Source organism: Carassius auratus, unplaced genomic scaffold, assembly GCF_003368295.1.
Source record: "Carassius auratus strain Wakin unplaced genomic scaffold, ASM336829v1 scaf_tig00016313, whole genome shotgun sequence".
NCBI lineage: Eukaryota > Metazoa > Chordata > Actinopteri > Cypriniformes > Cyprinidae > Carassius > Carassius auratus.
This window is the reverse complement of record NW_020524664.1, coordinates 5,701-30,940: the sequence shown is the minus strand read 5'-3', so window position 1 is coordinate 30,940 and position 25,240 is coordinate 5,701. Positions and strand designations below refer to the sequence as shown.

At 37.0% G+C, this 25,240-nt stretch overlaps 3 protein-coding genes across 5 annotated transcripts; all 3 read right to left on the bottom strand.

The window, feature by feature from the left end:
* Positions 1-517: 517 nt before the first annotated feature.
* Positions 518-11,468, bottom strand: LOC113075049 (zinc finger protein 614-like). The gene is made up of 7 exons (XM_026247760.1): positions 11,033-11,468; positions 9,312-9,715; positions 8,995-9,055; positions 6,306-7,439; positions 2,086-2,153; positions 1,954-1,997; positions 518-1,225 (listed from the first exon to the last, which is right to left on the bottom strand). Exons 2-7 carry the CDS (start codon positions 9,603-9,605, stop codon positions 1,138-1,140), a joined length of 1,689 nt encoding a protein of 562 aa, XP_026103545.1. The 5' UTR covers positions 9,606-9,715; positions 11,033-11,468; the 3' UTR covers positions 518-1,137.
* A 125-nt stretch (positions 11,469-11,593) lies between these two features.
* On the bottom strand, positions 11,594-19,315 carry LOC113075050 (zinc finger protein 16-like). 3 transcript variants are annotated; one of them, XM_026247763.1, is made up of 8 exons: positions 19,171-19,310; positions 18,265-18,620; positions 17,555-18,102; positions 15,567-15,644; positions 15,391-15,480; positions 15,174-15,278; positions 13,434-13,605; positions 13,029-13,353 (listed from the first exon to the last, which is right to left on the bottom strand). In XM_026247763.1, exons 2-8 carry the CDS (start codon positions 18,572-18,574, stop codon positions 13,166-13,168), a joined length of 1,491 nt encoding a protein of 496 aa, XP_026103548.1. In that variant the 5' UTR covers positions 18,575-18,620; positions 19,171-19,310; the 3' UTR covers positions 13,029-13,165. The 3 variants fall into 3 exon arrangements, with proteins under 3 accessions (XP_026103549.1, XP_026103548.1, XP_026103547.1); XM_026247764.1 differs by lacking the exons at positions 13,029-13,353; positions 13,434-13,605 and adding an exon at positions 11,594-11,704 and having other exon boundaries at positions 19,171-19,309; XM_026247762.1 differs by lacking the exons at positions 13,029-13,353; positions 13,434-13,605; positions 15,174-15,278; positions 15,391-15,480; positions 15,567-15,644 and having other exon boundaries at positions 16,536-18,102; positions 19,171-19,315.
* Positions 19,316-20,458: 1,143 nt separating this feature from the next.
* Positions 20,459-24,428, bottom strand: LOC113075048 (zinc finger protein 394-like). The gene is made up of 3 exons (XM_026247759.1): positions 23,580-24,428; positions 22,911-23,029; positions 20,459-22,600 (listed from the first exon to the last, which is right to left on the bottom strand). The coding sequence occupies exons 1-3, from the start codon at positions 23,860-23,862 to the stop codon at positions 21,497-21,499; spliced, it is 1,506 nt and encodes a 501-aa protein (XP_026103544.1). The 5' UTR covers positions 23,863-24,428; the 3' UTR covers positions 20,459-21,496.
* Between the last annotated feature and the right edge of the window lie 812 nt (positions 24,429-25,240).

The following is a 25,240-nucleotide window of genomic DNA, read 5'->3' as shown; positions in this document are numbered from 1 at the left end:
GAATGAAAATTAACAAATAGATTTTTCTGTAACATATAAGCAGTCAGATCCCTGTTTCAACATTAAGTTGAGCTATTACAGACCTTTCAGCTGAAATTCGGCTGAATTCTTGAATTCTTCTCAGTGGTATCTGTAGATGTTCAGAGTCCACACTAAATATTATTCCACTTGCAGCAGGAACTTACCTGACCAAAATACATAAGCAGAATCTCATGCCGCAAGTGTTCTGTAGGTGTTAAAGCCACAATGTTTTCTTAGACCCAGTTCTTATGACTTCTGCAGTCTGCACCTTGACCTGTTTAAACTTGAGCTGTGTGCATGGATTATCTCCACACAAGTACAGCAAATAATAGTGATCTTCAGAAAAGCTATACACTTATGACACTTAATGTGTCAGGCTGAACACCACCAAGTACAATTTTCCCAACAATATTTACAAGTTATGCAATCATCATAAGAAAACCAGCAAGTTTTTTCATGCTGTTAAAAAGGTATGTCATGATAAGATAAGCCTTGCCACTTTGAAAACTGTTTATTTAATTTTTTCCAATACATTTACCAGCTTTTTTTTACCGGCCTACATTGACTGTGAGATGCCTTGATGATTACAAGATTCTTTGGTATAACATAAAAGTTAAAAACAGGAAGAGGCAATGAACATTTATGGTGATTAGGTAATAAACTGTGCAATTCATTAATAGCATTCATTAAATTGTTGAGTGAAAAATAAAATCCAACAATTTTCACCAAAACCTGTAAACATGTAACTGAATAAAATAAAAAAATAAAAAATAAAGATTGCAGAGGTAAATAGGAGGAAGTCATTGAAATTCTAAATATCTAAAGTAACACACACTTATATTTTTTTTGTTGTTGTTCATAATGATACAAGCTACAGCAAGATTTCCATTTCAGACACTTAAAATGATGTATTAAAATGTAACATCACCTAGTTAACATCAATGCATCTATCTAGAGTAGCTGTAAGAAACCGGTTACCAACTTAAGTTTATTACAGAAAAAAGGGAATGGTTAGAAAAAAAAATCATTAAATTAACTGCATTGTAAAGCATTCTTATTGTTGTAAACAGAGAACTTCTTAAAAGCAGAGTCAACATAATATCATTTTTGTCTGTTCTATGTTTTCTTCGGCTCTTCGTTCTTGTCATCCAAATAGCCTGGAAAGCTTTCTGCTGGTTCCCACGTGTTCTGAAACTTTGCACCACTAAGAAAGAAAAGGTTAATTTATTTTTTTTGAAAGAATGTCTTTAACCTTTCTGGTATTTAAAAATAATGAATTTAGTTTAGTTTTAGGAGCTTTCACAGTTGCAATGTGTCTAAATTACAAAAAAATCACTATAATGGAATAGTAAATGTGCCATAATTTTTTAAAACCTTCTCCCACAGTCTTTAAACAATAAATAAATATTAATAACAATGATGTAATTAGAGGTGTCAAAATAGCGCTCACCCTGAGCTATGTTAATGTTTTTTCATTCCCCACATCCTTTGGCTAGCGTTACAATATATGATCATTAAATTAAATCTCTCCCTGGCTGTCCGTTTTTAATCCTGTCAGTAGCATCTTATCACATCTCAATTATTGAGAAACACAGATGAAATAGCGATAATAAGTGCAAACACTTGCACTTGTAAGGATCTACCCTCACATAAAAACATAGATTCCAAATCTTTGAATGGTCATTTTCTTATTTACTTTGAAAATGAATGCACAAAATTTATAGGGGAAAAATTAACTTCAGCTCTTATTTAAACTGATAGTCATAAACATCGCTATACTACTGTATATACAATTCACTATATAAGAAGATTATTTATAATAGGTTTATTTTAAGATTGTTTCAGTTTCAGTGAAAAGGGTTTTTTATATTCAAATTTTAAGATTAAATAAGACCACATGTAAGATTTGATTGAGGCTTAATTAAGACTTACCACAATGTGCAAGGCATCCACTTGACCCTAACTTCATTTCTTCCCTTTGAAAATTAAATTAATATCAGAGTTTAGCTTAATGTTGATGCTGTTTTTTTCTCTCAAAGTGATTAAAAAGCACTTCATTCCTACCTTATTGTTTCTCCATCTCAGAATATTTTCAACAGGAAACACGCCATTGTATGCATCATGAGAACAGTCTAGAGGAAAAACATCACTCAGAACTTACAATACTTCTTGAAGGGTTAGTTCACTCAAAAATTAGCCCATAAGTAACTCACCCTCAAGTCATCCTAGGTGTATATGACTTTCTTCTAAGAATCCTATTATGACTTATGACTTTCTTATAGCTATTTAAAGAGCCACAGAGATGGGAAATCAAAAATTACCTGTATTACAGTGTATGATGTAGCTGTCCATCAGTGTAAACAATGTGCAAAGTAATTCAACCAAAAAGTACACGATTTATAAAGTTATTGGCTTCTAAAGTAAGGAGTCGACTCTGAATCGCTGAAACGAGTCGTTATAGATTTCAAATCTTTTGCCCATCTCTATGTACGTCACTAGGAACACTTTGCATAATAATCTCCGCCTACTGTCTTGGGAGAAATGGAACTCTGAACTGCCCCCCCCCCCCACACACACACACACACACACACACTGACGCTCTGGTTAGCAGTTGGTGTGATAGCATCATGTCGAGGAGACAGTGTGTTTTTAATTGTAAAGGCAAGTTTGTTTTATTTTCACTGCCAAAGAATGAAGATCAGAAGAACCAATGGCTAAAATTCATTTTTACCACAATACCAGAGCAGTACAAAAATCCTTGTTGTGTTCACAACATTTCACTGATGACTGCTTTTCTAATCTCGTTGAGTACAAGGCAGGATTTTCAAAGCGTTTGGCCATAAAAGAGGGTTCATTACCAACTTTATTTAGACCAACGAGCATCTCCGAATTACAACGCGAAGTATGATTATAAAGTTATGTGTTTGTTTTCTCCCGAGCATCTTATTAGTATTTGTGCTGTCTGCAGCCTTTCTCTGCGCTGATCTTCGTTTACAAAAACGTCATTAAAATGAAGTGTAACTCCGTGAATACTCAACGAAGAGACATGAGAGAGATATCTATAGAAAGCTTGACATGTCTACTTTAAAACTAAACAAGTGCTGCTGAAACAGATATTCTGTGATAAAATAATCCATATGAAAACAACGCGATGTCTGTTTTTCACGTCTCCCATCAGTACAGTATTGTTCAAAATAATAGCAGTACAATGTGACTAACCAGAATAATCAAGGTTTTTCGTATATTTTTTTATTGCTACGTGGCAAACAAGTTACCAGTAGGTTCAGTAGATTCTCAGAAAACAAATGAGACCCAGCATTCATGATATGCACGCTCTTAAGGCTGTGCAATTGGGCAATTAGTTGAATTAGTTGAAAGGGGTGTGTTCAAAAAAATAGCAGTGTGGCATTCAATCACTGAGGTCATCAATTTTGTGAAGAAACAGGTGTGAATCAGGTGGCCCCTATTTAAGGATGAAGCCAACACTTGTTGAACATGCATTTGAAAGCTGAGGAAAATGGGTCGTTCAAGACATTGTTCAGAAGAACAGCGTACTTTGATTAAAAAGTTGATTAGAGAGGGGAAAACCTATAAAGAGGTGCAAAAAATGATAGGCTGTTCAGCTAAAATGATCTCCAATGCCTTAAAATGGAGAGCAAAACCAGAGAGACGTGGAAGAAAACAGAAGACAACCATCAAAATGGATAGAAGAATAACCAGAATGGCAAAGGCTCAGCCAATGATCACCTTCAGGATGATCAAAGACAGTCTGGAGTTACCTGTAAGTACTGTGACAGTTAGAAGACGTCTGTGTGAAGCTAATCTATTTTCAAGAATCCCCCGCAAAGTCCCTCTGTTAAAAAAAAAGGCATGTGCAGAAGAGGTTACAATTTGCCAAAGAACACATCAACTGGCCTAAAGAGAAATGGAGGAACATTTTGTGGACTGATGAGAGTAAAATTGTTCTTTTTGGGTCCAAGGGCCACAGGCAGTTTGTGAGACGACCCCCAAACTCTGAATTCAAGCCACAGTACACAGTGAAGACAGTGAAGCGTGGAGGTGCAAGCATCATGATATGGGCATGTTTCTCCTACTATGGTGTTGGGCCTATTTATCGCATACCAGGGATCATGGATCAGTTTGCATATGTTAAAATACTTGAAGAGGTCATGTTGCCCTATGCTGAAGAGGACATGCCCTTGAAATGGTTGTTTCAACAAGACAATGACCCAAAACACACTAGTAAACGGGCAAAGTCTTGGTTCCAAACCAACAAAATTAATGTTATGGAGTGGCCAGCCCAATCTCCAGACCTTAATCCAATTGAGAACTTGTGGGGTGATATCAAAAATGCTGTTTCTGAAGCAAAACCAAGAAATGTGAATGAATTGTGGAATGTTGTTAAAGAATCATGGAGTGGAATAACAGCTGAGAGGTGCCACAAGTTGGTTGACTCCATGCCACACAGATGTCAAGCAGTTTTAAAAAACTGTGGTCATACAACTAAATATTAGTTTAGTGATTCACAGGATTGCTAAATCCCAGAAAAAAAAATGTTTGTACAAAATAGTTTTGAGTTTGTACAGTCAAAGGTAGACACTGCTATTTTTTTGAACACACCCCTTTCAACTAATTGCCCAATTGCACAGCCTTAAGAGCGTGCATATCATGAATGCTGGGTCTTGTTTGTTTTCTGACAATCTACTGAACCTACTGGTAACTTGTTTGCCACGTAGCAATAAAAAATATACTAAAAACCTTGATTATTCTGGTTAGTCACATTGTACTGCTATTATTTTGAACAATACTGTATATCTAATGTGACCACGCCCCCGCGTTGAACGCGATATTCAGATTCAAACTGAAGCGCGCGGCTTGAATACACCCACACAGAAGAAAAAGCAGCGAGACTGTTCAAGTTTTTTATTTTACTGTTTGCTTCGCGGTGAGAGGAATAAAACATAATTCACCCCAAACAGATGCTAACGCATTGTTTACCGTGAAGTTGTGTGCGGAACAACCAATCCAAACTGGTTATGTTAGTTGACCAATCAGAACACAGTGTGCTACCGAAAGGTGGGGTTTAAGGAAACTGAATCTTTTGAACAGCTTTGTGTGAACCGTTTGGGGATCTCTGAGAATTGAGGTAATTTTAAAATGATATTTTGACAAAATGACAATGTTTTCTAACCTTGGATGGATTTAAACCTAATGTACAGGACTTATAAACAGTGATAGGAAGCGTAGAATTTTCATCTTACTGGCTCTTTAATGACACTCGGCGGGTGTTGCAGTGCATCAGTCCAAAATAAGGGAAATAAAAAGCGCCCATCCTTTTTTTAAAGTGTCTCACACGGCTCAGGGGGGTGAACAAAGTCCTCCTGTAGCGAATCGTTGCATTTTTGTAAGAAAAATAACCACATTTAAAATGTAATAATCACTTGCGCTCACCGGGCAGATGACATATGAGGTCGGCTTTGTAAAGAAGAATGTCAGAGGATTCCGATATAAGCCAAGAGGAGACTGGTTTTCCTTTGTTAAAGTAAGGAAACATTGCTTCTTTTGATCCTGTAAATAAATGTTGGTTTTCACGAGACTCACCAACACATGTGCAATGTTGACTTCATATGCCATCCGCCCAGAGCTGCTTCCAACTGTTGGCAAAAGCTACATTAAAGTGATTATTACATTAAGAATATGGATATTTTTCTACCAAAAATGCATCGATTCACTACAGGAGGCCTTTGTTAACCACCTGGAGCCTTTTAAGACACTTTATTTTATGGATGGGCGCCTTTTATTTCATTTCTTTTGGACTGATCCATGCAACACAAGCTGAGCAGGGCTGTCACAATAACTACTTTTTGTTGTGCGATATATTGCACCAAAATTAATTGCGATAAATTATATTATTGACTGAGGCCCGCCTAAGCCACAGAGTATATATCGCATGTGTCACAATATATCAATAGGCCCAAAAATGATCGTGCTCATTTCTATATATCGTGCGATAAGTAAATATATTGACTATTGCAACAGGCCTAGCGCTGAGTGGCGTTAAACAGGTTAAAGATTAAAGAAAAATTTTAATATAACTCCGACTGGATTCATATGAAAGAAGAAAGTCATATACACCTTGGATGATTTATGGGGTAATTTTTGGGTGAACTAACCCTTTAAATATAACAACATGGTATCCACAACATTAACACTAATCCAATACTGAATCCAGTCACTTATTGTATGATTGTTCAATAAACATTTTCCCATTTTTGTAATATTACCTGACATCTTCCGCTTTCTTGGAGGAGAACGGATTCCTGACTCATCACTTGAACTGGCATGTTTTCCGTTATAAATTACTTTTTCAGTTTCATGCACATCTAGTGCCTCTGATCCATTTGCATCCTCGGTAATCTGATATTGGCATGAGGTGGATGACATGACAGCATAGACTTTCCTGATGCTTGACTGTCCATAACTGGAATCTGACATGGTTCCTGGCCTGGAGTCCAGGCTTTCAGCTACACTTTGGGATGATAGTTGTGTCTCGCTGGTCTCACGTACGTTCACTGCCGTGGATTCTGCACTATGTTTGCTTAAAGATCCAGGAGTTGAATCTGCTGTAGTCATATTGTGTGCTTCACTCAAAAGATCCTGTTTTGAAGAGTTCATTGGCAAGAGAGAACTTTTTGAGGACAAAGCGGCCTCCAGCTGGGAGTCTGAGATTCTCTCGAGACGAATCTCGAACCTCTTAGCCTTAATATCCTTGGGAACACTAAGGTTGGTGTGGATCCGTTTGTGCATGGTTAAAGCACACTGATTGGAAAAGCTTTGCTCACACTGACTGCAGCTGAACTGAGGTTGAACTTCCTGACTATGTGCAGTGAGCCCCTGAAGAGTAGTGAACATCTGCCCACACCTGTTGCAATTCTGAGGCATTGGGCAATTGTGACTCTTGAACAGGAGGTCTGTTTTAAACCTTCTCTCACATCTGCGACAGATATACACACTAGGGACCTGGTGCAGGGCTCTGGAGGGGCTAGACTGGAGGTCACACTCATCCGATGAACAACACAGACATTGCCTCTGCATGCTGAGGTGCTGTCGGTCTCGAAGACCACGAGCAACACTAACATCATTAGCATGCTTCTGCGTTTTTATTAATTTCCTTTTCTTCATCGCCTCTGATTTTGGTTTTTTTGTATACATGTCCACACTTGTAGATGGTCCATTTGCAATGATTTTAGATGTGGTCTGTGATATGGTCTTGCTTGATGATTTCCGCCCCCTCACTCGTGGCACATTGGTGGGACAAACTATTTTCGGTTTTACCACATGTTGTGTGCATTTTGTCTCTTGGCACTTGGCCTTCTGGCTGTTTTCAGCAATAGTACAGATTTTCTGAACCTTTCTGCCTAATGAATCAACACGCAAAAAAATTGCTAATTAGTATTGCTAAAAACTCACATCAGAATGAATGTATTTAGCTTCAGCACAACAACAGTAATGATGTCAAATATTTGTATTTAATTACACATCTCAGTGGAATACTTGATTCTGATTGGTCAATCGCGCCATCCAGCAGTATGTTATTCCCAGATAACAACCGGCAAATTGAATAACACACTGCTCATCCAGTTACTATGAGTTATCTTGACTGGTACTTACATATATGCTTAATGAATCACTATAACCAATCGCTAACATTGACTGTCTGGCGCCATCTTGTGATTGAAAACACTTAACCACTGCGTGTTACAATGGAAGACTTCAGCATTAATTTCAACATAAATGGTAAAAACTAATCTTTTTAGCTTGTAATAAACAGATTATTCTGCTTCGAGTCGGGGTCCTGATCACCCTGTCGGGGTTTATTCTGAGATAGCAACAGGCTGGATGTACATTAACCCTTACTTATAGTAGGGCTGTGTATCGGCAAGAATCTGGCGATACTATACGTATCATGATACAGGGGTCAGTGTATTTTAAAAAAAAGCCTGTATATATTTTTAGACCTTGCTTTAAAGGTTCACAGTTTAAATTTACTATTGTGACATATAATGTTTTGATCTGAACAATAACTTTCATCTGCTTAATATCACTGAAAAATACAGTTATTGCAGGATTCCTAAAGAAAACAAAACCCCATGAACATTATCAGAACCTTTCAACGTAGATTTCACAGGTATTTCAGTTTGTATTTATGTTCCACGTGGAATCCCCGGGGTGTGGATGAGTCTTAACATTTATAAAGAATATGTCTTTGGATTTGAGACTTTAGTCTTTGCAACTTTACAGATCTTTTTTATGCACCAAGAGCTTCTAACACTCCAAAGAGAACACTCCAAAGTAGACTAATTTGGTTATGATGGTTAGATATCTTTTTCTTATTTAACCATAATCATGATATTGTAACAGTAAAGGCTCATATTTGAATAGGTTTATTTTTTTCTCATTTAAGAAGAACTATAAGCGTGTATGATGTGATTTAGCCTATGCACATTGGTCCAAAATCCTGGCAGAGTGATCACAAGATGCTAGGCTAAAGTTTTGTATTGTTTACAGAAAGGACATGCGTTCTCATCTATTTTTCTTTTAACTATCACGATGTGCCATTTACAGACATTTCCCTAAACCACCACACAACTCATATTTTTTCGCCAAGGGGTGAGAACGTAAGGATTATGAAAACGATTATTTCTTAGTTAGTTTCATTTTGTTCTTCAATTATTTTGTCATCTTTATTTTCTTTCAGTTTACAAAATCTTTTTTTTTATCAATCTTTTTCATCAAGGTTAGAACAAATCATAGTAAGTTCAAGTTAACTTTACAGTTTATCATTTTTTTCTTTTTTTAATATATGTGTAATCTGTTTGTTTTTTTGTTTTTTTGGTACTTCCCTGAGATTTATGTCTACTGCTATTTATTATCATGAAAGATTATCTAAATTACTTTTAAAAATAGTAGTACCTGGTGTGTCTGACTGTGTCATCTCTGGTTCTGAGACATTCTCTGCTCTTTTTTGAAGCCGCTGTAACACACAAACAGCACAAATGATTCCACAGAAAATAATGCATTTTCAACAGAATTTCACTAAAATTACAGTTTGGCTATGATGACCAACTGGAAACAAGCACGATCACTGCTATTAATTTCATAAAATATATTTGTACTTCTGTATTTTTTGGTAAACAGCACAGAAATAACAACATCGATTCTTTGCAGATTTGCACTGCACTGAAAACAAGTGAAGGTAATGACCACAGAACAGATGCCTGCCCACTCACCACCGCCTCTGGTGTGACCGTGTCATAGCTCTGCACATCAGGTGACACCTCCACCTCCTCGTCTTCTCTTTTGAATTCGTTCCTCTGTGCCCTAATGATGGCCTCTGTCTTTTGCTGCTCACATTCCTCCAGCTGCTGCTTCAACAAGTCGATCTCCCTCCAGCTCTGGGTGATCTCCATTCTGGTCTCCAGCAGCACTTTGCTGAAAATTTTAACTATCTCTGAGGTCGTCGTCACCATGAGCCCTTGAATCAGGACCCTGAACTTAGCTGATAAGGCATCCTCCACTTCCATTGTGGGTCGTTGGTGGTGGATATCTTACACAGAAAGGGCAGACTTACTTCCAGCGGGCAAAGCCTTCTTATTCAGTCAAGCTGAAAATTAGCCGTCCAATTTCAGGTTACCTTTCAAAAGAGGAGACGTATTGTTCATGACCCGTTATAAATAAGTTATGCTTCTTAGTCACTGAAACTCGTTTTAGTTGGTTGAGATTGTTTTTATTTTTATTTATTGTTTTATATCATCTGGCTGCCTACTTTACGATATACTTGGAAGAATCAAAACAAATCATCCACATTCAGGTTTTGCACAATAAGCCATTTTGACAAAATGATAAAATGTGTATGAATTCAGAGTTTTATTACCACTATAAATGGTAGTTATTATTCCAAATATCCATCAATAGCAGTAGCTAAGATTTTAGGAAAACTGGAATACTGTTCAGTTTCTTGCACAGACCGATCATTTCTTGTCTTAACACATCAATGCATCATCAAGAGCTGTAGGGTTTAATTTGGTTTTGTTTTTGTATGTTTTTTTTTTTTTACTCTCAAAGCCGTTTTTCCCCATTCACTTCCATTATATGGCTGATAGACTGCAACGGTTTGAGTTAAAAATCTTTGTGTTCTGCTGAAGAAATAAATTCACCTACATCTTGGATGCCCTGGGGCTAAGCAGATAAACATAACATTTTAATTTTGGGTGAACTATCCTTTTAAGTGAAAATTATATGTAATAAATAACATTAAATACAGTATTTAAAAACGTAGCAAAAGTCTATTATGTGTAGATGATTCTGATTCTTTCAAAACATCTGCACATTTATTATAAAATATGGATAAACCCAGCATTTGTCAGTGAACAAATAACTCCAGCATGGTAACTGATCATCTAACATTATTTGTCACCACGAAAAAGCAGAAAATCTTAAGATTTTTAGGAAATAAGTGTATTTTGTGGCCACTTTAAGATTTTGCAGCTAACCATTATTATTAACAAATTAAATTAAGAAAGAAAGAAAGAAAGAAAGAAAGAAAGAAAGAAAGAAAGAAAGAAAGAAAGAAGCAAGCAAGCTGACTGTGCAGGTTTTAACAGGTCGTGCCTGTGATGCCGGTGGAAAAAAACGTGGATGGGGTATTGCTCTCGTTTAAAGGGACATGTCTGCTAAAGCAAGCAGGCTAAGGACGAAAACTGATTTCTTCCCATAGAAGTGTGCATAAAATAATATTTGTTCTGGTCTAATATAACACGCTTTCTGTAAACTAACGGCAAATATAAAATGGTCACGTTGTTTTCATTAGTAACCAGCACTGTTAAAGCTAAAAACTCCTCCTCACCTGATCAATAGTCTGAAGCGGGAATCATTTAATGATGGAGCCTGTGCACACAAATGTGACCACATATTCAAAGGTAAACAAATATTTCATAAAAGAGAAGCTTACCTTCGATGAAATGTCAATTTTCCCCGTTTGAGACAGAGGTGCTCTGAATCCCAGTCGGTTTGGGGAGTGTGAAGCGTCACCGCATAGCGGGCCGACGGGAAACAAATATCAGCAGGACCGTATCCCACAACATTGCGGACAAACTGCGTTTTTAGCTTTAGTATTGTTGGGATGTTTCGTGGCAAACCTTCTTGTTCATGTCAACGAACATAGTGACAGTAAACAAACCCATTTGCTTTGAGGAAAATAGGTGAACGTGTATAAAATTATTTTCATGCATTTATTTACATGCATTCCGCGTTTCATGCTCTACATACTTATCAATGAATCTCGTACATGTAAATGATCTGTAAACCAGACATCAAATCTTAAACTTAAAAATGCACCCAGTCTACTTTAAGATTTCTCATCAATCCTTTCTTCAAACCCACCCCATGTCCTTCCCACACACAGAGCTCCCATGAATGTTACAAAGTCTGGCTGACTATATTCCTTAGAAAAGATAACATGATCGTACACACTCTCTCACACACACACACACACAAAACGGAGAGGACAAGCTCATATATAACTATATTTTATTCACAATTGTACATTTTGAACATCACCTCTTTGAAAATGTACAAGATATCGCTGGCCCATAGGTAAAAGATTTCTCTCCACAGCACTTTCCTGCAGGAGAAAAGAACATCTTAAAAAGATGTTTCACATCATTGTAAAGTTCAGTAACTGAAACTGGACATTGTTAGGCTTTGCAATAAACTGAGATAAAGCAGAAACACAAAAGCTGTTAAAAGCTTAAATAACAAATACACTAAAGTGTAGGAGCAACACCCTGTTTTGTCTGCAGTCTATATATTTTCCAGTAAAATGAATATATATATATATATATATATATATATATATATATATATATATATATATATATATATATATATATATATATAAATTATATACACTATATTTATCAGTATTAAAGCTGGTCAATGTTGTAACTTATTCTGCCCACTAAGGAGTTTGTTTGGACAACAGATAAAACGAGTTTCACAAAAGCAGATTTTCAATCGACTTCTTCATTGAAAGATCAGAAGAAGTCAGGCGGTGTTTCACAGTAGGTCAGTGTTAAAAGACTTAGCAACACCTTACTGAGTTAATGGCCCAGCTGACTTTCCAACAATGTTTGGCATGCTGATAATGTAATCAAGCACCATTTGCCTGTTTACATGAGTAATGAAATACACAAGTTGAAGCAGAGCAGTCTGTCTTTACTGAATATATTTATTGTATTTCTGTGATGGCAAAGCTGAATTTTCTGCAGCCATTACTCCAGTCTTCAGTGTCTCAATATTATCAAAAATCATTCTAATATGATAATTTGGTGCTCAAGAAATATTTATTTTTATTATAAATGTTGAAAACAGTTGTGATTGCTTAATTTATTATTATTATTATTATTATTATTATTATTATTATTATTATTATTTGTGTATGGAAACATTTATAAATGTCTTCACTGTCACTTTTGATCAAATGAATGTGTCCTTACTGAATAAAAGTTTGAACCAGACAACCAAACTTTTTGGTGTCGCCCCTCTTCCGAGAACAACAGAACTCTTCTGCTGCAGACTGTGGTATGATGAAGCAGCTATGCTTTTAATATGCACAAACACTTTTTTTTTATAGGTTTTGTTTTTTTGTAGAGGATCCTATATTAAATTCTGTTTGCTGTTATATATGTCAAGCTTTATTTTGACATATGCTTTGTTTTATATTTAACTACAGGAGACTGTTCTAACAGTACACATTACATGTGTCCGTTTTACTTTTATTACTCATACGGAGAGGAAAAACTGGGAATTTAGGAAGTCCATGGTTAAGACCATTTCAAAAGTTGAACTATTAATATCATGTGGTATCTCAGTAGTGGTAAAATGAAAGATTTTAGATAATGTACACATATTTCAGCACTTCTCAGCTCTGAAAAAAGAAGCACAGATACATTCTCAGTAACTGTTTATTTCCACAACACAGTTTCATAATCCACCAAAAACTACAGTTCTGAGTGTTATCTGCAGCTAACAGGGAACTAAATATATGAACTAGTGAATCAACAGTAACAGAAAATGAAATGCACTACTGATGTTCAGGACTTTCCTCAAATGAGCAGGTTCCTTCAAATTCCTCTTCAGCATTGAACTTCTGCTTGCATTTAGTGAGATGTGTTTTTAACTGGCCTCTTCGAAGAACAGTAGCAGGACAGTAGCAGCAATGAAAATGTGCATATTCCCTGCATTTTAAGTTACACTTGACAATAGTGAAATCTGAAAAAGAGTCAAACAAGAGTGGATTAACATGCCTTGACGAAAGATCATTTGAATGAATTTGGAAGCACTATACACACCCTCCTCATGGACAGCCAACTTCAGATGATTCTGGACGTGGTTCACAACGCTCCCTGACTCTCTTGGCTTGTAGACCCAGGTCTCACAATAAGGGCAGTGATACTTGTCACAACACTGAGTGCACTTAGAGATACAGGGGGTTTCTCCACTTTTAAGGACAGTAATATGCGTCTAAAAAAAAGAATATTTTTACAAATTAAACAAGGATTACATCTTTACCATCAACATGTTGACAATTAAAAATTTGCTAACAATTTGTAATAATCCAGATTTTAGCTTATTTACTCAGCTAATATTTATTTCAGTATTTTTTAAGTTTGCCTTGACAATTTTTAAAATCTAATCTAAATATTCTTACATTTGCAAAATAGGGGTTATGAGGACCCAGCATGATATTAGGAAAACACAAAGTCAATTCCAAAAGGGTTCATGTAAAATGCAAGTGCCATTAAAATACACTAACAATATAACAAGACAAATTGTGCTCATTCACTTACTGAATCACTTGTTGGTGTTGAGTCCATCCTTGTCATGGAGTATGATATATGACAAATAATCCTCATTATTATGCACGTGCATTAAAGACATCCAGCGTGTCAACAAAGTACCGTAATACGCATTCATGATAAAAACATCCACTATGCAAGCTAAATTATTATGTAGTGGATTAGATGATTAAAGTGGATCATCATGCTACAGTCTGCAGCAAAACCCTCTTCATTTCTTACAGAGAGGAAATGCAATAATCCTGACCATATTTAATTGAAACATGATTGAATTGTCCTTTTCCTTGTGTGTGCTTGTTTTATTTTTAATGCTATATAAGTCTATATATATATTTTTTTTTTTTTTTTGCACATAATGTATTTAATAACCTAAATTCATTCAATTAAATTGGCCTTTTTTAATACTTTACACTTTTTGAAAGGTCATGGGAAAAAAATAAAAGTATAAATTATTATAAATAAATCATTAAACAATATAAAAAATGATTAGAAATAAATTATTAATTTATCTGTCTATATATATATATATATATATACATACATACATATATATATACATATATATATATATATATATATATATATATATATATATATATATATATATATATATATATATATAACATTTTCTTTAAAATTGTCAATTGCATTCTTATTCTAGTCATTACATTTTGCACCATTAACCAAACAAGCATAAACGGGGGGAAAAATCTGTCCTACTAGCATAGCAAGATGGTCTACCCATACAACGTTTTAAAGGAATAGTTAAAACTTAAATCTGGGTGAACTCTCACTCATGTTGTGTCAGTTGTGTTTCTGTCTATGCAGGGTCAGAAGAAAGGTCTTGGATTTCATAAAAAAATTTTTTCTTAATTTATGTTCTGAAGATGAACGAAGGTCATGTGTTTGGATGAGTAATTAAATGACAGAATATTCATTTTTGGGTGAACTATCCCTTTAAAACATTGTATGGGTAAACCATCCTATGCTAGTAGGACAGATTTTCAAAACACCTATGCGAATACATTTGTTTAAATGTTTAAATAATCTATTTGTCTATTTATCTCTTATCCTAATAGTTAAGTTACACATATAATGTCAAATTGAAATTTCCTTTTTCCAATTAGCTTTCTTCCATAACATTTAAGCAATATAAATAAAAGTGAATTCATGAATGATTCATCATCATACAAGCAATTAAGAGATTAAATCTTTGAGCCTGTGAACTCTAACCTTTACTCTCCTTCGAAGGTAATCCCTGCGGTTGTGTAGCATCTTAGTGCATCGAATGATCACCTCAGCCTCCCGTCCATAAAACTGCGGCAACGCAGAAATGATCTGTGTAAAAGCAAACCACAATACACTTCCTGAACACATGACTTTATCTTCATGCATTTCAAGATATCAAAATGGATCATTTCAGCAGATGGAAAAATGAAGAGGACTGAACCTTCGCTGTAATGGGACCCCACTCGATGTTCCTGCTATAACAGGCCCTCTGCCACACCTGAAACTGAGTCAGGATCTCTCTGGCCACAACCTGGTGAAAACACAAGAAACAAATAATACTGGTCACTCGATCGTTCAAAAGCCTTTAAATGAAACTCACTTCGTATAAATGCTTACATTGAACGTCCTCTGCTTGTTTATGGGCTGTAGATTTCCTTGTTCTGCGGAAATGTGCTCTGCAAACCTTTGGCCGATCTGCAACAAACACAACAATAAATTAGTAAACCTAAATTTCTATTGTTAATTTTCATATCAACTTGGATGCATTTAGAAACATTTCTATACCTCTGTAATATTCCGCTCAAAGAACGTTAATGTTTTTGAGAGACTGACTGCTTTGAATTAAAGTTCAGTTAATTCTCAGGTCATGTACGCAATCACATGCATATAACCTGCTTGTTTATTATCATAACAGACAAAGATAAGTCTGCAATTTAATATTACATTTCAAATGGAATGCTGAATGTTTGTCAGAAATATCTGCAGTCGTGCACTAGTAATAATAAAATATAGCAAATAACAAATATTAAATTAAATATTCTCAATTTAATGTCTTGCTAGCATTTACTGCTTTTGTTGGAAAAAAGTATACAAATCCATCAGATAATGACCTGTGCGTCACTCCAGGAGAGGCAGGCATCAAGACACAATGCTGCTGGAGATCACAGAAACCTTGTGGAAAGGGCTGAGCAGGAGGTCGTGTATTGTCCAACAAGGGTGTTCATCAATCAAAAAAACAAAAACACTGAAAAGGAGTCTGAATGGAAAACTGAAATGGATCTGGAGCATTTTGGACTAATTATACGGTCTTGATGAGGAGGGACTGATTTGTCAGAAACAAGAAAGAGAGCTGCTACAGTACATCTGATGGTTCATTTACTTTTTCCAACAAAATGCCATTAAAAAGTTGAAGCTACAGGGACACATCACAATTTAAGTGAAGGCCAGGGTACGTTTCTAGTCAAAATATAAAGAGTAAAGTCATTCTAAAAAAGATATCTCAGGAAAGAGGATGTGCTACATACATAGTCTGTCTTTACTGTTGTTGAAAATAATATACAAAAACATTAAATACATAATATATACCAGCTATTACACACTGACTGATCACTACAACAGCAAAATAACTCCGGTTGATAAAACCTAAATAGGTTTCCTCATCTTTCCACAATGCAAAGATTCCATGCATGACCATTTGTCCACATCTTGTTTAGTTGTCTCGAAGGTGGCAACTATGGGACAGTGGTATCTTCTTGAGTTTTAACAGAGCAGACCGTTTATAACATCTAAACATGAATTGATCCAATTCCGAATCAGTATTTCCAAACATAAATTAGTTATGTTTATTTCCCTCCTCTTCCATGGACTTTCAGTAAATGAGCCTTCATTTGCCTGGGACCCAGAAAGCTCTTTCCACAAAAAGGGCAATTGTGAGTCTTCCCCGCGTAGCTGTGTCGTCTGAGATGAACTCGCAGGTTGGTGGCTCGATTGAATCGCATCCCGCATTGAGCGCAGCTGAAGAGTTTTTCCCGCGTGTGGATGTTCTGATGCTGCCTGAAGTTGCTCATTCGAGCGAAGGCCTTGCCGCAGTGCGGACAGACATGAGGTCGCTCCCCTGAGTGGTTTCGCTGGTGAGCCTTCAGCTCGAAGTTGTAGGCGAACGTCTGATCGCACTGCGAACAGCTCAGAGGCTTCTTGCCCTTGTGAATCAGCGAATGAGCCTTGAGGTCGGATGCTCTCGCAAACTTTTTCCCACATTGGGTGCAATGGTGGGATCTTTCTGCATGGATTTGTTCAGGCGTCCCATGTTTGTCCTGGGAGAAACGCTGTGGGTTTTGTGCATGGCGGATTGCTTTCACACCTGGACAAACATCATTGTGAGAATAGAGGACGGAACTCTTTGAACCAGGATAACTTTGTCCATTTTCTGGTTGGACTAATGAATGTGACCTCTCTGGTATGCTAGAGAGCATCAGCTCTGTTGTGCATAAATGACTGTGTTGTGCCCTAATACCTTGATTTACCAGTGTGCTGACTGAATAAGGTGTGAAATATGAGGTGGCATCTGGGATGTCGAGAGAGTTTAGACCTGGAAAGCTTTCTACCTGTATCTCCTCCTGATCACAAGGACCTCTGAGCTCTCCCGGACTCGGATCAGCCATTTCTGCTTGGCATCCGTCATCTCTGTTGACGCTGTCCCACACCAGAACCATCTCTTCCTCCTCCTTGACAGATAAAAGATCCAGCTCCGTTTCTGTTTTTACTTTGCTGTTTGGTGAAGATGATGGCAAGTCCTCGTGCGCATCCTGAGCTGAAGCACTTTGTAACAGTATTGAGGTGTTTGAGTCCGTTTCCTTACAGAGAGTAAAGTTTTTGGCGGATTTGTCTACATTGCTCACTGTGGGAGTGAAGTCACTAGTGGACTCACTGTGGATGACTGAATTGGCCAGAATCCTCTGCAGAAAATCCTGATGAATTTGTGCATTGGAGTTAGGTGTGACGATCTCTTTTGTATTCTGTCTGTGTACATCATTCTTCTCCTTACAGAGTGTGTGTGCTGTCGTTTGTTTGTCAGACTCCAGGCGTTGTCTAGCGCTCCACACATCTACAGGTAGTGTAGGCTGATTGGTAGACTGATCTCTCAAGCTTAGGCCTAAATAAAGACCAGAAAAAAGGGCAAAAAATTAAGTGCGAGTTGTGCAGAGATGCCAGAACAGGCTTGAGCCTTCCCTACATAAGATAAGTTATAACGGGAAAAGATGGATGGATTAAATAGTTTAAATGATCAATAATAATAACAGTAGTTGTATCTCACCCCGGACTGTCTCGACAGGCTGGCTCTCATCTCTGCTGGACTCTCCTGTTCGGCCACAGTCCGGGCACCGTGTCTTCCTCCCTCGTTCCTGCTCCTGCTCCCGCTCCCTCTCTCTCTCCCTCTCCCTCAGTTTACTCTCAGACAACTGCAGCCTTCGTTTCAGGACCTCCAGCTCCTGTTTCCGATTGCTCACTTCCTTGAGGAAGCTGTCCTCCACCAGCCTGGTGATCTCAAACATGGCTGACTTGAGAACGGTCTCCATGACAAGGGAGAGCTGAGACTGGAATGTGAGGAAAAGCGCTTCTGACATCGTCCTGTCTCCTCGAGGACACACTGATGCAGTGAAAATAACTACCCTGAAAAGACATAAAAGCAGAATCAGAAAACTGTGATATTGCTGGCATCATGACGACCGAGCAAACCGTGTCAACTTGTCCCAAATCTGGTATTTTTATCCAGACTCTCAGCAGGTGGACGAGTTGTTATTGTTGTTTGTGGACCACGTGCATGATCCAGCACACAATCTGATTATTACTGCAAAGCTGCAAATTCTATGTTATTAGAAATACGTCTATATATGCATATGAATGTTTTCACTTGGGTTTCTGTGGTAAATAAGCTAAGTATTGACCCTCACTTCGGCCATTTAAGGGGGGGGGGGGTGAAATGCTCGTTTTCACTCAATATCCTGTTAATCTTGAGTACCTATAGAGTAGTACTGCATCCTTCATAACTCCAAAAAGTCTTTAGTTTTATTATATTCATAAGAGAAAGATAGTCTGTACCGATTTTTCCCGGAAAAACACGAAATTAAATGAAATGAACAGGACAGTGGCAAATAACGAAAGCCACATTATTTATACGGTAACCTTATGTACCTTATGCAAGTACTTTATGAAAACGAACCTCACACAGCGAATTCCTCAGCAGAAACACTCGGAATAACGTGAAAAAAGACGGTGTTATTGTGGTAATATGATCGTTGAAGTTGACAGTGTCATCTTGAGCGGATGCAGATAATTTTGATGTTTCCGGTGCTACTGCCCTCTAGTGGCCTGGAAGATACCACAGTGTGCTGAAAGTGCAAGTAGTGAGCTGGAGGAGACATTTAGTTTTTGTGCAATTACGTGACTGTAATGTACGTGAATAGAATGAGTCTTCATTAGTAATTACCTGTTCATTTGTAACGCGCGTGTTCTAATCATAGACTGTATAAAAAACATTCTAATCCGTCAGCGCGGATACTGACAGATTCACTTAGTTTACTCGTTTACAAAGCTCATCAACCACTGAACCCATGCCCCTTTGATTTAAACACTTCAGTGGTTGCACATCATTCTTACTAAGGCTTTTGCAAAATGTGTTTGAAGATCAAAGTCATTAATGACAAGTAATAAAAGCAAAGAACTCAAACGTTTTGATCCTTGTGTTGTTATCTTGATTTAACCCTAAAGCGGTAACTTGTGATCCTCGGTGTAACATTTCTAATAACTGTTTTTGTTTTAATAATATTTATTATTTAACATTTTCTATTTCTAAGATGAGGTTTGATTTTAAAAGACCATTTAACCTTTTCTAATCATTTATAATTGTGTTGTCATACAGTAAGTGTCACAAAAATTGCACAACACAGTAAAAAGTGCCACATCTTGCTCTGCACTAGCCACAAGTTTGTGTTTCATCATGTGCTGTTACTACCGTGTTATTAGTGTATCAGTATTATATGTGACCACAAAACCTGTCATAAGGGTCAATTTTATTAAACAGATTTCATAAATAAGCATTCCACTGATTCATGGTTTGTTAATATAGGAAAATATATTAACTATTTGAACTATCTGGATTCTGAGGGTGTAAAATAATAATAATAATAATTATAAATGTTGAACAAAAATTCTTAAAGTTGACCTAATGAAGTTCTTAGCAGTGCAAATTACTAACGAAAAATTAAGTTTTGATATATTTATGGTAGAATATTTACAAAATATCTTGATGGAACTTGATCTTTACTTAATATCCTAGTGATTTTTGGCATTAAAAAAATATTATTTTGACCCACACAATGTATTGTTAACTATTCGTTCAGCATATGTCTGGTTTTGTCATGCAGGGTCACATTTCAGTATTAGTGCAATAAGAAAGGAGAACATGTCAGTTATCAGAAGGACCACATGAGAATATCACATGACCCATGTACATACCAAACAGATGGAGAAGTATTTAATTTAGCTCAATTTAACTTTACAAAACAAAATATATATGACAAAAATGTAGACATTAACGTCCTGCCATTTGGTCCATTTTCAATGCAATTTCATCATTTATATTTTTCATTTTCACAGAAAAAGAATCAAATGATTTGAATTACAGTCACAGAGCCTGTAATGTACGTGGCTTACTCCGGTGTACCTGATTCCCCAATAATCTGTTTGCATGCATTTCTGGAAGAGTTTGCACAGTGTGTAATAAAACACAGTCTGTGGCATTTAATCAACAAAAGACATTCAACTAAAAAGAGAAGAGAAAGTAGCTTAAATGTACCAGCTGTACTGTTACTCATTCTTTATGCTCTAAAAAACACAGGAACCATGTCATTTAATGTCACTACATTTTAAAATAGTCATTTGAAGTTTAGCAGGTGCTTTCATCGGCTCCTCCTGCATAGGTTTAAACCTTTAACCACTGACATCTAAATATGAACATGTAACTATTTAAGCCCACAGCAGCATATGCACATAAATTCGTTTTTCAAACAGTTTATCGCATATCTTAAAAATAAAAAGGAAAAAACAGTAATGCACCATTTCAAATAGCTAATGCTATGCATCTGAAAAAACAAACAAATCAAAAGGGATCTCATTTGCCAGTTTATACTTGAGCAATTGTGTTGTATTCATCAAAGCTATATATATTTTTCTCTTCTTTTGATTTTAGGGTAAAATGTGGACATTTATTTGTGAGAAATAGCCTGTTCCATATCAAGAGGGAATGGAAAAGTGGTCTGTTTTAAAATATTTCTATTTATCTTGATAAAATTGGCATTTCCCCTGAGTGATCCGGTCACATCACTACAGATGAAAATTTTCTGAGCATGAGGTTCGAAAAATGAGGTCTAGTAATTTTAATACAATGGATGATATAAAAAAATAAATTAACCATTCAACAAAACATCAATTAATATTCTAATGTGTTAAGTACCAGATTCTACCACTATCACCCCCCCAACGTCTCGTCATACATTAGAGTGAGTGAACTCAGAGTGAATTCTCTGATGTCTCTTCAAGTTGCATTTCTGGGTAAACCTTTTCCCGCAGTCTGTGCAGATGTAAGGTCTCTCGCCGGTGTGAACCCTGCGGTGCGCTTTCAGGTTACTCAGTTTGGTGAAACTGCGTCCACAGATGGTACAGCAGAACTGCCTCTCACCTGTGTGGATCTGCTGGTGAGCTCTGAGGTGACACAGATGAGAGAAGCCCTTTCCACACTGGCTGCAGTTGTGCAATGTCTTTGCCGAAAGGTGCCGTGTGTCCCCTTGAACCCTCATACTGACCATCTGCGGCAGACTTCTTCCTGGCTGTATGGTACTGAAACTTCTTTCACCTGTAGTGGCTCCTTCAGGATACTGACGGATATGAGAGGGTTTTGGAGCAGGAAGGGGTTTACAGATGGATTGTACCCGGTCTACTTCAACAGCGCCGTGATCTGTCACAACCGAACTGGGATGTAGAACAATTTTTGTGTTTTTCCTAACGGGTGATGTGAGATGCTGCACGGTTTGTGGTGCAAGGTTCTGAACCTTGACGGGAGGCGCAGGATAGGAAACCCGCTCCTGTCTTTGAGGCCCAGTGATTAGAGGATCTCCAGGCTGAAGATCTAATTGTGCTTTCTTAGCACTGGTTTGAGCAGAAACCACCTGAGGCCTGATCCTTTCTATATCTTCCCAGTCTGGTGGAAGCATCACTACAACTTCCTCTTTAACAGGCCCTGAGTCAATGCTGCCTATTTGCGGTCTCAAACCTGGAGACTCTGAAGATACTGAGGTCCTGGCTGGTTCTGGCTGTGAAACAGGTGACCATGCTAAAGGGTCTTTTTTAGGATCAAACCATTTTTTGAGGTTTCGGTGTCTGGCTTCATCCACAGGTATATCTGTGCCAGATCTGCCACCTGGTTTGTGGTCAGAATCTGTCATTCGGAGTCCATTGGTCTCTTCAACACTGCCCGGAGGATCTTTTTGTTTGTGTATTTGAGGATGTATCACTTGACAAGCTTGCGGGTTTCTAGCCTCTGTTGCTTCCTCTTTCACTTCTCCTCCAGGTTTAGGTTCACACACTTGATCGACCTGTCGTGCACAAAACATGTGCGCATTAGAAACTTCCTACATACTGAAGCTAAAATTATGCGAACATATTTTTTACATAACATCTAGGCAAACTACAGTGGCCCAGTATATGGCTTAAGTATTTGGACATCTAAGCCAAGTTTAAAATGTCAGAATTTTTATTGCATAAATTTATCAAAAAATAAGTAATTTTGAATGATATCAGTTCCCCTCAAGTTCACTAATTCCCTTTGGCACCCAAATAAAATGTCCAAATGCTTACTGTCTTCTGGGTCACTGGATATTACCAGTAAAATAATACCATACACACATTTTGTTTAGTTTCTGGAGCTGCTGAAGGCTTTTCATGATTTGTGCTTCCCTTGGGACTGCACCTCCAGCTACTGTCAGAGGCTTTTTCCTGCTTTACATCAAGTGCGTGGTCCAAACCTTTCAAGAAGAAGAAGAAGAATAGCATTCAGTGCCAAATAGATTGTCGCACTTAACCAGTGTTAATTATTTTACTGAATATAATAATTTCTTGATGATGTTACATGAAACATGAGTCAATGGTGTCGTGACACTCAAACTGCGATCTAAATATATATTATTTTTTCAAATATATATATAAAAAAACGAGATTAGTTCAAAGTATTTAAACTATATATAAACTTTCATTAATATATTAAATTAAAATAAAGCTCGAATTACTGTAATGGGGGCCTTTAGGTGCAAAACTTTGAGAACCACTGCTTTAGAACATCATTAAGTTCTTATTAAAAAAGAGAAATAAAATACACTGAATGTTCATAAACATTTGCTGAAATGATGACAGGGAAACTATTCTGTACTTTTTAAAACATCTGACACTTGTTTGTTCATTAAATAATGAAAATTGCTTAACAATTTTTAATAATGTAGAAAACTATAGCCACCATTCTGTACGTTGTTATATGTCTGAGTGGCGATGGTCCTCTTGGAAAGTCTTGTTTCTACTCACTGCTCTGTGCTTCGGGGCCTCGGTGTAGTATCCTCCTCCTGGACACCGCTGTCCGACCACAGTCCACACACCTCACCCTCTTAAACCTCTCCCGTTCTCTCAGTTTGGCCTCCGACACTATCAGCCTCCGTTTGAACGCCTCCGCCTCCCGCTTGCCTCGATCCATCTGCTCCAAGAAGCTGTCCTCCACCAGCCGGGTGATTTCGTACATAGTGGTCTTGAGGACTGTCTCCATGACCGCGGACAGCCGAGTCTGGAAGGAGAGGACCACCGTGTCCGTCATGATCCTGTGTCCGATCTAACGTTAATCGAGCTCGCTCTTATCAAGATAAACGGATCGCTGAATGATCATGACATTAAAGACCACCCATGGTGATTTTTACCTCAAATATTTTAGTTTCTATTGAGTACTCATTTCACGTATGAGGATTTCGGGAACTTAATTTCACGGTAAATATCGCACTTCACACTTTCGCGGCTAGTCAATCAAACCCCGATGATAAGATCCTCAGTGTAAGTTAGCATCGAGCTTACTACATCTGTCTGACGGTATGAAGCGCGAGCAAAAATAAAGACGTCCTTTAGGCGCGAGCAGCTGTCAAGAAGACTGTAGTACATGCTACCTGGTTTATTTTGACAGTGTGTGAATTTGACGAACGTATGAACGAAGAGATCAGCAGACAGACAATGGTGTTGTTGTGGGTTGACGTCACGGGTTGTACGGTGGCCTTGTTGGACAGAACGGTTTTTACCCGCTTTGTTATGGAATGATAATAAACCAAAATAATTTTACAAATAAACAAACAAAAACCACATTACTTTCACACTTAACCATTTTGCTGAATTTAGAAGACGGCAACACGGAAAGTTAAAAACAAGTGCTAAACTAAAATCATAAAAACTTTTGTTACTGCAAAATATTAACTATTAAAAAATTTAAGAAAATTATTTAGTTTAACTGTATATACTAAAATAACTAAAACTGAAATATTTTGTACAAAATATAGACATTAAAAATAGCAAAATAAAAAAAAGAAATTACTAAAACCTAAAATTAAAAATATAAAAACGAATAAAAAAAAAGATTAAAAACTGTAATAGAATCTCGTTTATTATTAAAATTGACACTAAATCACAGGAAGGTATTAAAATTGTAGTATTAAAGGGTTAGCTCACCGAAAAATGAAAATTAGCCCATGCTTTACTCACCCTCAAGGCGTCTTGGTGTATATGACTTTTTCTTTCATTCGAATCCAATCGGGAGTTATGTAAAAAATTGTCCTAGCTCTTCCAAGCTTTATAATGGCAGTGGGTTTCAAAAGCCCAAAAGAAGTCCAATCAAACGCATCCATCCATAGCAGAAGTTAGAGAAAAGTGTTTCTACCACTTTAAATATGGATATTTTTATAACAAAAATGCATCGATTCATTCATCAATTTAGCATTATGCAGTGTTTTATAACACTTGACACAAATGCTTGATTCTGATTTGTTGACAGGCATTCTGGGTGTATATATTTTCAGTAAACACACAGCTATGAAGTCACTAGTTCCAAGTGTTTCAGCTGCATTATAATATCTCTGTACATCGTTGCCACATAAGCACTTTGTATGTGCATTACTTATATATATATATATATTCTATAATGCAGTATGAGTTCT

Bases quoted from the DNA above. Each gene is read 5' to 3' on its own strand.
- LOC113075049 (XM_026247760.1), bottom strand. From the start codon at position 9,605: ATGGAAGTGGAGGATGCCTTATCAGCTAAGTTCAGGGTCCTGATTCAA. The intron at 9,056-9,311 runs GTGAGTGGGCAG...TGTGTGTTACAG, and splicing joins CGGTCACACCAGAGGCGGTG to CGGCTTCAAAAAAGAGCAGA. The intron at 1,226-1,953 runs GTAAGTCTTAAT...TTTCTTTCTTAG, and splicing joins TGGATGCCTTGCACATTGTG to TGGTGCAAAGTTTCAGAACA.
- LOC113075050 (XM_026247762.1), bottom strand. From the start codon at position 18,574: ATGTCAGAAGCGCTTTTCCTCACATTCCAGTCTCAGCTCTCCCTTGTC. The intron at 18,103-18,264 runs GTGAGATACAAC...GTCTTTATTTAG, and splicing joins GCCTGTCGAGACAGTCCGGG to GCCTAAGCTTGAGAGATCAG.
- LOC113075048 (XM_026247759.1), bottom strand. From the start codon at position 23,862: ATGACGGACACGGTGGTCCTCTCCTTCCAGACTCGGCTGTCCGCGGTC. The intron at 23,030-23,579 runs GTGAGTAGAAAC...TCTTCTTGAAAG, and splicing joins AGGCCCCGAAGCACAGAGCA to GTTTGGACCACGCACTTGAT. The intron at 22,601-22,910 runs GTGTGTATGGTA...TGTGCACGACAG, and splicing joins CTCCAGAAACTAAACAAAAT to GTCGATCAAGTGTGTGAACC.